This window comes from Chrysochloris asiatica, unplaced genomic scaffold, assembly GCF_000296735.1.
Source record: "Chrysochloris asiatica unplaced genomic scaffold, ChrAsi1.0 scaffold00053, whole genome shotgun sequence".
In the NCBI taxonomy this organism is placed as follows: Eukaryota; Metazoa; Chordata; class Mammalia; order Afrosoricida; family Chrysochloridae; genus Chrysochloris; species Chrysochloris asiatica.
The window spans coordinates 11,366,453-11,379,907 of NW_006408571.1; the positions used below are offsets into that span (position 1 = coordinate 11,366,453).

The window sequence follows — 13,455 nt, forward strand, 5'->3', positions numbered from 1 at the left end:
TGGAAGGCAGGCTGATGTCGTCCAAGTGGCTCAGAAACCACATCCTGAAGTGCCTTTCATGCCGAGTCATGGAGGCCTGGAGGCTATAAAGAAGGTGAAGAACATAACCAGATTTGAGTTTTAGTATCATCATTGGGGCTTGAGGAATTAAACTGAGGCTGTAGATGGGGCAGCCAGGGAACAGGTGTTTGCAGTGACCCATAAGAGAGATGCTTCTAGCAGACCTTCTGGCTGGGGAGAGAGGACAGGTCATCTGCTTCATGAACCCCCTGGTTCCTGCCCCCATACACAGCAAATAGGCCCACTGGACACTTGGTTCCATTGCTTTCCCAAGGCTCCTTGCCCTAGGTGATCCAGGAGTCTGGGCTAAGTTTGGAAAGAGAAGTGGAGAGGGAGCAGAGGGACCAGAAAAAGGACAAGGGAATCAGTGGAGGAAGGAGTTGGGACTTTGTGTTTGTAGGCAGGAGTAGGGTCATAGACTCACAAAATTACAAATGCAATTTTTTTGAAATATTATGTTGCAAAAATGTATATGAAATTCATTCCTTGCTCAGAAGCAAAAAGTCTCTCCCTTCCTCTTCACCCCAACCTGCTCTAGTCCCCTTCCAGTCTTCATGCAGGGAGGAGGCATCTGTCTTCAAAGGACTGTCCCCTTCCAGCGTCAGCCCAGTCTCGCCTTGATCCCTGCAGCTTTGGGCCTCTACCTACCGCCTGCCCCAGAAACTACTGTGGCAATTGAGAAGACAGGGAAGAAGTCAGATTTCAAGACTGAAAACCAGAGAAACAGACAGAGGAAGAGGAGGAATCCAAGTGAGAATATGGAATTAAATTCAGTTCAACAGATATTTATTTGCACCTACTGTGTGCCAGACCCAGAGGGAACATTGTGTACAAAAGCACAGATGACTCTCAGGGTTTGGCTTGAACGAATGGAAGATGATGGTGCCATTCACCAAGCTAGGAAGAGACGGGGCTTGACGTGGCCAGTTCAGAGTCTGTGGGATGATAGCTGGCTGACTGGAGGTGTATAGACCCTAGTCAACAGTTTCAGGTGCCCTTAACGAAGTCCCCGATTGAACTGAGCATTCTGTGGGGAGCTCAGAGTTGAAGAGATAGTTGAAGAGATCAGGGAGAAGATGTAAGAGGGAGGAGGGGAGGGCTGAGGCTGAAGCCCTGGGAGCTGAGATTAAAAGGCAGAGGGGAAGTTGAGAGACTCCCAGAAGATAGGGAAGGGATGATGACCCCAGAGGTAGAAGAACCAAGAGTCAGGGTTGTCATGAGGCCGAAGAAGAGTATGGCAAGGCCAAGAAAGAACCCTGGGTTTAGGCAGCCAAAAGTGGGGTGAAGACAGTGGGACCAAGCTGGAGCTATGGAACTGGCCAGTGCAGAATCCTCCAAAGGGTCTGTGAGGGTGGTGTAGACTTCCTGCAGGGTCTGTGGGCCTTTTTTCTAGATACAGAGGCAGTGTAGAATGAAAAAGCTCAGCCCCTGGCCTGCAGTGCCCAGACTTCCATCCCAAAGCCTTTGGTTCCTGGCCCTACCCGGAGGGTCGGGAGGGAACCCAGAGCAGTTGGGAACCCTGGGGACCTTGGGGGTAATTGAAACCAGGGCTAAGACATTAGAAACCATAACTCCGACTCTTGTGCTCCCCCAGGATAGCTCCTGGTTTTCTTCTCCCCAATCCTCTCTGCTGCTGACAGCTCCTCTCTCCCAGGCCCCCACCAGCTGGGCCGCCGACCCTCTTCCCCAAACCAACTAGAAGGGGGCCTCCAAGCAGAGGCACCTAAGGTCAGCCTCCTGAGACCTCTTCCCTGTGCTCCGCTAGCCCTCCATATCCAAGTCCTTCACTGCAGAGCCTACCCCAGAAGTTGAAGGTACACAATGGGAAAGAGAAAAGCGGAAAGAAGGAAATGCGGAGCAGGAGTGGCCCTCAACTGGTAGGGACCCAACACCACCAGAGCAGAGTGTTGGCTGGGCCTGATCTGAAGAAGGGCATGACAGGTTGCATGCCAAGATGGCAGGAAGAAAGGCAGAGAAGGAATTCTAGGGCCTGGAATGACCGATCCCTCAAGTCTCTGCCCCTTCCCCATTCATTGTCTGTCGGTTTTGATCTGTTTCCATTTCTGTCTCTTTATTTCTTTCTCTGTGCCCCAGTTCTTGTCTTAAAAGGACAGGAAGGACAAGAAGTTAAAAATTTGTCAGTCTGATTGGAAGGCCCTCTCTTTGCCCAGTTGCTGAATGAAGATTCCAGGATTCCCAGTGAGAACTGGCTAGGGAATCTGTTCCCTCTGTCTGTCAGTCAGTCAGTCTCTCTCCCCTCTCTCCCCAGCTTTTCAATCAGACTGAAGCTTTCGAATACCTACTCCACCACTTCCTGGCTTTGTGACCTCAGGCAAATGACTTAATGTCTCTGAGCCTCAATTACCTCAAGAGTAAAATGGGATAATAGGCTCTAGGGCTGTTGTGAAGATTTGATTAAGAGATAATCCAGGCAAATGTTTAGCACAGACCTGGTGGGTGGATAATAAAGCCCCTTTCCTTCCTAGCTGACTCTGGCTTTCCCTCATCTCTGTCTGTTCCAGTCTTTCTCCCCATCTATATCCACATCATCCTCTCTGTTTTAGTCTTTCTTACCATCTCTCTCCTGATCTTGTTTTCTCTCTCCTGTCTGATTCTACCTACACCCCTCCAGACAACCCTACTTCACCCTATTCCAACCCCAGTTGGCACAACTGGCCCAGTTGCTAGTGAAGTGGAATGTCCAGGTAGGTTTTTAATTCAAACATGGAATTCCCAGCAGCAGAATCACGCCTGGGCCTGATCATGGGTGAATCACAGTTGGTAGATCTTTATGCATGTCTGTGGCCCTTCCTGGCTGGGCAGGAGAGCTGGGGGCTTAGCTTGGCAGCCTGTTGGTGAAGGGGGGACTTGCCCTGACTGCTCTGGCCGCCTCCACACCTGGGCCCAGGCCAGGAGATGAGGCAACCTGCCTAGAGCCCAGGCCTGAAAGGGGAAGACCTCTACCACACCACAGGCAATTTACCCACCCCTATAGCCCCCTCTCATACTTTGGACATATTGTCAGGAGGGACCAGTCACTGAAGAGGGATATCATGCTTGGTAAGGTGGAGGATCAGAGAAAACGAGGAAGACCACCCCAGCGAGATGGATTGGCAAAATGGCAGCATCAATGGGTTCAAGTGTGGCAACAATTGTGAGGTTGGCCCAGGACCGGGCAGTGTTTTGTTCTGTTGTGCATAGGGTCGCTATGAGTCGGTACCGACTAGATGGCACCTAACAACAACATAGCCCCCTGGTGCCAGCTCCTGCTCCGAGCCACCCATCCCCCATATCAAACCCTACCACAGGCACACTGTCTTCATGGATCCAGCCTCCATTGTCTCTACTTCTGCCTTTCACTGTCTTCTAGTCTGGATCCGTGGCTTTGGTGGCTATACCCCAAAAGAAGGCAGCCAGTGATAGGAAGCTGTGAGGGGAGAGTCTGTGTTCCTTTCCTGAACCACAGAGCCCCTTCTTGCCTGTGGACCTGTGAAGGCAGAGGACATGCAGTCGAATAGAAGCTCATCAAATGTAACTCAAATGAAGGGGGCAAACAGAAGATTCCCAAACAAAGAATCAAATGGCCATGACTGCAGCAGCTAGGAGCACAGAGTTTGATGCAGCTCAGCAGTCTTTTTGGGGGCAAGACCAGTCTCAACTAGTCCCAGACACCCCCACACCTGGGCCCCAGCCAGACCCCTCACGTCAGCCCTTGAGCAAAGGCCAAATAGGTGAGCCACTAAGATATCTCCTTTAGTTCTCTTTTCCTAACACATCCTTATCTCAAGGTTCATACCAGCTTCAAGAAAAGAGAGCTGAGACTATAGGCCCAGAGAGGGGGAGACACTGGGCAGGGTCACACAGCAGGCAGATGCTGGGACAGGGCCCCTGGTGTCCTGGCAGCCAGCCTGGGCCTGTCATGGGGATCCTGTGCCAACACTATGACAGACACCAGACCCAAAGCATGATTTGTGTGGGGAAAGCGCCTAGGAATCTTTCAACATGTGGGCAGATGGGCCAGGGGCGGAGTGTCCCATCAGGCCAGGACAGATGTGCAACTTCCTGTCCTTCCCATCAGATAGAGATGAGCATTGAGACAAGAGGATCAGAGAGAACCTTGAAGAGAGACTAAGAAGCAGAGTCAAAGACACAGAATCAGACACAAAGACAGAGATGCAAAGGAGGAAGAGAGACAGATAGACAGGGTGATGCAGAACAGAAGAGCGCCATGGAATTAAAGACAGAGAAAAACACAGCATCTCAAAGTCAGAGCAACAATGAGATGGTATCAGCAATATAGAGACAGACACAGAAACTCAGGGAAAGAAGACAAAAACCACAGTTGAGAGAAAATCATAGAGAAAGAGAGAAGACAAAAAGACAGAATGATCAAGAGAGGCAAAGAGATGGAGAATGAGGCAAAGGGAGAAAAAGAGATCAAAACAGCAGGAGCAGGGAAAGCAGGTGACAGAAGAGAATCTCCTGGTCTCTAGTCTCTACTGCTTGGTCTCCCTAGGGTGTGGGCCCCCCTTTGCTATTCTCTGGTTTCTATAGCAACAGGGAGGGCAGCATCAAATTTGCATACACATTTACATCCTTTCTATCTGCATTATTCAACAGGTTCTGTGCATATTCATGAGACTGTGAGTGAAGGTGACTCTCCCAATCCCTGCTCAAGTACCTGGTCAGGGCTCCAGTTTTGGCCTTGCAGGCACTGCTCAGCATTGCTAACATCTCCTTTCCCCAAACACTCTAGACCTTTCCTCAGGTTGTGCACATCAGCCTGCCAGGTCGTCCTTCCTTTAGCACCAATCCTACCAACAGCTCACACATCCATAGGTGAACTCCTGGGAGTGGAGGGATGGTTATCAAGGAGTGACAAATATTCACCCTGGTTCCCTTGTGGAAGATGTCAGGCTCAGCCAGACTCTTAATCTGAGTGTTTCTGACTTGTCAAAAAAGGGAGCTATTGAGAGCCTTGGGTGTAAATTGAGCTTAAGGTTGACAGATCTACTAACAGAGAAAACCTGAGTACTGTGGCCTTTCAAATGGAAACTAACCAAGATTCAAGAAGCCCTGGGTTCTGCGGCTGGGATAATCAGAGCAACTTGGGCAGAACCAAAAGGAGCGTTAGGAACAGAGGGACTGATGTGGCTCATTTTGAGGGAGAGAGAGGACAGAGGTAAAGAAACTGTTAGTGCCAGGCCTTGAAAGTCCTTGTGGCCTCCAAGGTTATGCTGGGGAGGGCATTTCCAGGGCCGCCTTTGACCATAATTTTGACCTCACCATTATCCATCCCTTGGATCTCTATAGCAGCCTTCTGCTTTTCCTGCCCAGTGTCTCCAGTTCACTCTGTATGCTGCAGCAGCCAGAGCCCTCTCTAAAACGTCTGGTTTTCTACAACCCTCTCTTTCAGTGACTGCACATCCTTCTCAGCATCAAGTCCAAGCTCCTTAACCACTCACATCTTTCCAGCCTTGCCCCACGCTCCTCTGAATCTCACTCTAGACCTTGAACTTCCCGCTCCAGCAATCATCCTGTCGTTGTTCCCACACTGTATCCTGCTTCTCACCTCTATGCTTTGGCTTGTGCTTTCCCTTCCCCTGGAATGTCCTTTCCACTTCCAGCTCATTTTCCTTCAAGATTCCATGCAGATGTTACCTCCTCTCCCTTGGTTTTGTCCATCCATAAAACTGGGTTGGTGGTCTCCTCTAAATACCTATAGCTTCATGAACGTCCCTTTATTTGTGTACTTATCACGTCATAGTGAAATTACGCATGTAGTTAGAGCACTCAGGTTATTAGGAGGGGCCCATCCCTGAAGGACATGGTCCTTGGTAGAGGTCAGTGAAAAAGAGGAATACCCTCAAAAAATGAATTGACACAGTGGCTACAACAGTGGACTCAAGAACAGCAATAACTGTGCGGGTGGCCTAGGAGTGTGCAGTGTTTCATTCCGCTATACACAGGGCCACCGAGTCAAAACCAACTTGAAGGCACCAACTTTCATGGGGCTGGAAATGCTGAGCCCAGTGTGTCTGTATTCGTCATATTGCGAGTAATAATTAGATATCTGTTGGATAACTAAGACCATTTGAACCAGATTTCAAGGTTCAACTTTATCTTTGCTTAGAACTCCTGGGGTTGAGGGGTGTATGGGGTGGGGAGAGTCCTAGGCAAAAATCCTAGAGGAAATGAGGTACCATCCCTTTGTAAATGCTGCCACCTTGTGGCCAGGCCTAGAGTGTACTAGAACATCATGTTCCTAGTGCAAGCAAGGACCAATATGGGAGCTGGAGGAACTCCAAAAACTTTAGGCCTAAGCCTGGCCTCTGGGTGCTCCAGACAACCAGAGTGCAGTAGGGAGTAGGGAAATGAGCTCAGGTGAAACTCTGAGGAGAGTGCTCATACCCAGTCTTGAGGAGTCCCAATCAGATAGGATGGCAAACAGTAAAGGCTGAGAGAGACAGAAAATCTCATGGCCCTTGTGGAAAGGGTGAGCCATCCTCACCCTTTAACTACAATGCCTTATCCTTCTCATTCTCTCAACTACTCTTACTTCACCTTAACCCAAAGCCCCAGGAGACTAGGTCAAATATGGGTCAAATCTTGGCAGTGGTCAGATCTAACAAAGAAGTTTGAATTTTATTCTCTAATCTGGGCATGGGGAGGCTAATGGAGCAGGGGCATGACCAGATCAGATTTGGTGTGGCCATACACTTGGAGGCTCAATATTCACTCACTCTCTCATTAAATATTTATTGAGTAAAGCAATGCTCAAGATCGTTAGGATACACCAGTGAGCAAAACAAAAACCCTGCCCTCTGAGTTTACATTCTCATCCTGGAAAAAGGAAATGAAAAATGTTGTTTCTAAGGAAATTATATGTTGTTGTTGTTAAGTGTCGGTGAGTTGATTCTGACTCATACTGACCCTGTTTCTGAGGTTGCAAATCCTTGCAGGAGAAATCCTAATATTTCTCCCATGGAGCAGCTGGTGGGCTCACAGTCTAGAATTTATCCTACAGAACCACCACAAACCAAAGTTGTTGTTGTTAAGTGCTGTCGAGTTGTTTCCGACTCATAGCAAGCCTGTATAGAGTGTCCAAAGAGCAGCTGATGGGTTTGAACCACCAATCTTGTGGTAACATTCCAATGTTTACACTACGGCACCATAAGAGGACTCCGCACTCCAATGTTAGATTACAAAAATAATATCATGCACATAAAAAAAAAAAAAAAAAAGCAGGCTAAGGGAAATCAAAAGTGCTGAGTTGCAATTTTAAATGAAGTGGTCTGAGTAGGCCTTATAAGGTGACATCTGAGCCAAGTCTTAAAGGAAGGAAGGAGAGAGAGAGAGCCACGCAGGGAAAAGAGCATTTTGAACAGAGGGCACTGCCAGTGGCTTGGTGTGGAAAAAGCTCAGAGGGGAGTAAAGCAGAGGGACCAGTAAGGAGACTTGCAAAATAATGAGTGGCACAAACCCAGAGGCTATACAGATGGAATGACCGAAATCTGGGGCTGTCCACTCAATTCTAACTCACAGCAACCCTAGAAAACAGAGTAGAACTGCCCCATAGGGTTTCCAAGGCTGTAATCTTCATGCATCAGCACTGGACTTTGAACTACAAAGTTGGCAGTTCAAACCTACCAGCTGCTCCTTGGAAACCCTATGCAGGGTCAGTGAGTCGGAACTGACTCGATGGCACTTAACCACCACAACAATCATTATGGGAGCACACTGCCACATCTTTCTCCCATAGTTGTTATTGTTGTTAAATGCCGTCGAGTCGATTCCGACCCATAGCGATCTGTAAAGGGTCTCCAAGGAGCAGCTGGTGAGCTTGAACCAGACCTTGCAGTTCAAATGGCTTTGCAGTCTGGCGCATTAACCCACAGCGCCACACCAGGACTCTCATAGTTGTTGTTAAGTGCTGTTGAGTCAGTTCCGACCCATAGCGACCCTGTACAGAGTTTCCCGTAAATCTTTACGGGAGCAGAAAGCCTCATCTTTCTCCTGTGAACAGCTGGTAGTTTCGAACTGCTGACCTTGCAGTTTGCAGCCCGATTCGTAACCACTACGCTACCAGAGAACCACCGACCTTGCAGTTCAAATGGCTTTGCAGTCTGGCACATTAACCCACAGCGCCACACCAGGACTCCCATAGTAGCTGGGTTTAAATTGCCAACCTTTTTGTTAGCAGCCAAGCACTTAACAGTTGCATCACCAAGGCTCCTTAGAGACCTCAAAGGCAAAATTGGCAGGACTCAGCATCAATCCTTATCAAATGAGAGATAACCCCTCTGGGCATATCATATTCTAATGTCCCCATTCCAGAGTTAGCAAATTCTCTACACATCCCATCTGTAAAAAAAAAAAAAAAAAAAAAAAAAGTAGTGAGAATGCTCTCACATTCCATCCTGGCTGACTTCTTTGTCCACCCAGATGTGCATTACTATACTACCATCCTTCCCAGCCCAATTTTCAACTTTTTCTCCAGAGATTTTTCCTCCAGGCCACTCAGCTATCTAATTCCATGTCCTGGATTCCTTCTTTCCTGTTACAGGGACTCATCTCTCCCCTTGGGACACCCATAGCTCTGTGCTTCTAGAGCTCATTCCTTTTCACCCTTAGGAGCTTCACTCTGTCAATTACCCACCATCTCCTGTATCTTTCACCTCTTTTCCTATTGGCTGCCTCCATCAGCCTACAAGTATGCTCAATTTTCTAAATATTAAAACAAAACAAAAAAAACCCTCCCTGTATCCATATTCTTCTATAGCAATCTAGCCATTCTCTCTTCCCATTCACAACTCACCTCCTTCAAAGAATTTTTCCAAGTTACCAAGGCATACCTTTTTCTAAGATATCATAGAAGCAGAAGCCACAACGCCATGGATTATGAAGAAAGTGGGAAGAAACAATCAGCAATTATATACTTTTCTCCTCCCCATTCACCCATTCATCCACCACCTACTCTACTATTCCATACACATGGACTTGGTCAGGCATTCTGACTCCAGAGGTTTCATCTTCTCTGGTCTCCTCCCTGATATTCCTTCTTTAGGCTCTGGTTAGGCCCTCGGGAAGCTGCCACCACTACTTGCTGTTGAGTCAATTCAGTGGAAGTCAAAGGGGAAAGAAAAAGTCCCACAATCCCCAGCCATCATCCCTCAACCTATTTCTTGATTCCCGGAGCGTGATTGATTCTGGTTCTCTGGAGGAATGTTTGACCCAGGTTAGTTTCCCTCCACAACCCCTGTATCATTCTGAGGACCAAGAAATGCTTCCATGAGGGGTTACACAATTGGGAGCCCCTCCTGGAACTCTGTTAGCATAGTGGTTACAAGTCAGGCTGCTACCCTCAAGGTCAGCAGTTCAAAACTACCAGATGTTCTGTGGGAGAAAGATGAGGCTTTCTGCTCCTGTAATTTACAGCCTCAGGAACCCTACTCAGGGTCTCTGTGAGTCAGAACTGACTCCATGGCACACCACCACCACCACCTGAACTCTCAGTGCTTACAACGCCCACCCTACTGAATCACTCTTTGGAGCAGGTAACCATGTTTATTTCGGGTGATCTACCATCCCATCTGTGGCGCTACAGCGTCAGACTGCAAAACCATTTGAATTGCAAGGTTGGTGGTTCAAGCTTACCAGCTGCTCCTCAGAAACCCTTACAGGGTTATTATGGGTCAGAATCGACTCGACAGCACTTTACAACTACAACAACAACCATCCCATTCTGATCACAGCTGACTGGATCAGGATGTGATAGTGAGCCAAAGATTCATCACCTACAAGGAAGCCTGGTTCCAAAGCTAAAGGGACCAGATGGTGAGTCAATGCCACTCAGAGCGGAGCAGGGACAAGAATTCCCACTCCCCTAATCCCACCCCCACACAGCAGGCCAGTGCAGAGGTTCATCAGACACATAGGAAGAATCTTTATTTCCTCATTCCCTGAACTTGTGTTTAGACGCGGATGAGAGGCACTGTAGGTGGAAGGCAGTGAGTCCTTCTAAGCAGTACTGAACACAACAGAGATTCAACATGTGCCACTCTTCATAGCAACCCTTTTCCCCAGTACCAAGGGAAAGGGCAAGCAGGGTAGCAGGGCCCACTTCTGTGGATTCAAGCCTTGTTGAGGATTTTGAACAGTTAAGAGGGGCTCACTAGAGAAAGCAAAGTCATCCTGATAGTCAGGTCTAGAGAACAGAGTTCCAGTCTACCAGACACAGATCTGGAGGACAGGGCTCGGGGGCAGGTTCTCAGGACCGGGTGTCTCTAACCCTTCTTCGGGGTCGGGGGCCAGAGTTGGCGCGGGGAGTGGAGCCCAGGCCAGGGGGTGCTCCCGGGGGCTGGTAACCACATTCATTAGGGTCCAGGGGTTCGCGGCTGAGCAGTACCCACACCGCAGGCACATGGCGGCGCACCGTGAGAGGGTCGAGGCCGGTGTCAGGTGAGGTTGGAACCCAGCTGTCCTCAGTCTCCAGGAAGTGCAGCTTGGTAAGCTGGTGCAGGCCTGGGACACGGCGCTTGACAATCTCAGCGCAGCTGACAGCCTTGCCTGTTGCCCGGCCAGAACCAGAGAACACCACATGGCGAGCACTGCCCCTTTCTAACTGGCTCAGTGCCAGCTCCAGCAGGTTGCGGATTTTGCTACCATCTTGGACCCTCATCTCCAGGGTATTAGGAGGTAGCTGGGGCATGGGAGAAGGTGCTGGGAGCTCCACAGAGCCAGCTTTCCGGTAGTGCTCCATCCTGCTTGCTCCTTGTTGTGGTCGTCAGTGACGTGCTGCCCTCTGCAGGGAAGTGTTAGATAAGTGCTGCACCCCAGGCCACCCTCCTGCCAACTCTCCAGGCTCTGACCCTGCTCCTTTCCAGGAATAGGGCTATATCCCATGGGATGGATGGAGCTGTACCTCAGACTCTGCACAGGGCCAGTACCCTCGTCCCATTCTAAAGTCCCTAAACATTAGGTTCTCTGGAGTATGATCCCTGAGGTCCCCTGGGCTGGGACCAAAGCTCAGCCCACCACCAACTTCCCGAAATCAGGGTTAAGAGCTCCTCACTCCTGGCTCTTTAAGAACAGGGTCAAGACCCATTACCCCAGGCGTCCAAAAGTTAGAATCGATTCTCCCTCATTTCAGGCTTTCTAGAAGAGGGTCAAGCACCCTCACCCCAAGATTCCGGTGGTCAGGGTTGATCTCCAGGCCAGGTCACTGAAACTTGGGAGCTCGATAAGGGCGGCTGCTTGGGCTGCTCCTAGCGTCTGGCCTGCAGCCCGCCCGTCGCAGTGCCACCTGAGTTCCCACCCGCCACCTCCAAGAGCCCCAAGTCTACCCGATTCTGGCTCACACCGCCGCCGCCGCGCCCGCCGCACGCGCGATCCGGAGCCAAGATGGCGCGTGGCCCGGGAGCGCGCCGCAGCCACGGGGCCGCGCACGCCAAAGGCGGGGCCTGAGAGAACGCGGCCTGCGGGACTTCTGCAGGGGAAACTGAGGATCAGCTAGAGTCCAATAGTGAATGGAGCTAGGACTCCTGCCGGAGCCTGGGATATCCGCTGTGACGCCCCAGGCTCTCCTACAGGGGGACAGAGAGCCCTGCGAATGTGAGGGTCGGCCATCAGAGAAGACAAGTGTCCGATGGACCAGGAGGCTTTGGCTTTTCGAGGATGGGAAGACTGGCGTACTGATTGGGCACCCGGCAGTGGCAAAGGTGAGGCAAAAAGCAGCGAGGTTCAGTTTGCTGTGCTAGCGAGAAACTCGATTACTGCGTTCTGAGCTTCGCCTCATCTTGCGGATCCTACGAGCCCCGGAGGGATTTCCGCGGGAGCCAGTCAAGAAGACACACACTTCCGCCTCAGCGGAAGAGGACTTAGTGGGAATCGATCCACAGCTGCTGCTGACTTCTGGCCGTGGGGCCCAGGGGGCGTGCCAACGAAGCCTGGAATGGCGCATATGTTAAATATTTGTTTAAAACAATCGTCCAGAGAAATGGCGGTGGGAAAGGAGAGAATTAGATTACGTTGGGAAATATAAGGAAGTAAATTCTGTGAAGACTTGGCGACCGTTTGGAGAGGAGGGAAGCATCTAGGATGAATCCCAGGTTTTGGCCCGCTTTGGACAAGCTGAATTTGAGATACCAGTACATATGGGGGAGGGGGCGGCAATTGAAAAGGGTGCTGGAAGCCAGCATTAAAACCACAAGGGGGCAGCAAACGCTTGGCAGAGTGGGTGTCTGCTTTCTAATACTTCCTCCTGGAGTAGCGTTGTCGGATAAGCACTGGACTGCGAACGGATAAGCACTGGACTGCGAACCGTTAAGAGCAGAGGTTCAGACCCCCCTTAACCGCTCCTCAGAAACCCTGTACAGGATCGCTATGACTCGGAACTGACTGATGGCACTTAACAGCAACAACCTCCTACTCAACCACCCTTCCCCTGACCCAGAACCCAAAACTCCCCAAATCTTCCATGTTTTCTGGGCTCCCCCTGTTGGTTGAGCCCTAGGTAGGCAACCAGGCTAGAGATAGTAAAAGGCACCTCTCTGGGCTCTCAAGTCATTCCATATCAACTATCCCTTCTGGTCCCCCAAAGAACCCTGTGTCCACCTGATAGGGCCACCCTTTTCCTCGACTCTCTCTCTTCACCCTGGGATTAGGCGGGCTCTATCTGTGTCCTCCCCACCGGGCATGTTGTTAGGTGCGGTTGAGTTGATTCTCACAGCGACCTCATGTACAACAGAACAAAACACTGCCGGAGCCCTATTGCTGTCATTGTGCCAATCCATCTCATTGGGGGGTCTTCCTCTTTTTCGTTGACCTTCCACTTTACCTATCACGATATCCTTCATCAGGGACTGGTGCCTCTTATCAATACGTTCGAAGTGTCTCATCATCCTGGCTTCCAAGGAGCATTCTGGTTGTATTTCTTCCAACACAGATTTGTCTGTTCTTCTAGAAGTCCGTGATACTTTTAGTTAGAGGGTGTTCAGTGACAGCTGGATAAATGAAAGCATAAAGGAATGTCCCACTCACAATAATCAAATGAAAGCCTTCATTCTGAGAGCCTTACACCTTCAGGTGGCCAGATCAGGACACATGCAGTTCCCAGTTCAACTACTAGGTGCCAGCTACCCACCTCCCCCACCACCAACCCTATAGGAAATAAGGAAGTAGGCACACACCTCCATTGATGTCTATAGTTTATTGTCACTGAAATAAGGGCACTGACTGGGAGGTGGTACAAATCTTAGGTAACTCCTGAACTCAGGTAACTCCTGACATCTGACCTCAGAGCCCCACCTGAGGGCAGACAGGTGAGTCATGAATCTAATAAATACGAACAGAGAGCTGCCTCTGCCCTGTTACAAAGGCAAAGTGGTACAGGTC

At 49.9% G+C, this 13,455-nt stretch overlaps 1 protein-coding gene across 1 annotated transcript; it reads right to left on the reverse strand.

Moving 5' to 3' along the window:
* Window positions 1-10,296: 10,296 nt before the first annotated feature.
* RPP25L (ribonuclease P/MRP 25kDa subunit-like) lies at window positions 10,297-10,826 on the reverse strand. Its single transcript, XM_006863053.1, has one exon. The coding sequence runs from the start codon at window positions 10,820-10,822 to the stop codon at window positions 10,331-10,333; it is 492 nt and encodes a 163-aa protein (XP_006863115.1). The 5' UTR covers window positions 10,823-10,826; the 3' UTR covers window positions 10,297-10,330.
* Between the last annotated feature and the right edge of the window lie 2,629 nt (window positions 10,827-13,455).

Coding starts and splice junctions, on each gene's coding strand:
- RPP25L (XM_006863053.1), bottom strand. CDS start 10,822: ATGGAGCACTACCGGAAAGCTGGCTCTGTGGAGCTCCCAGCACCTTCT.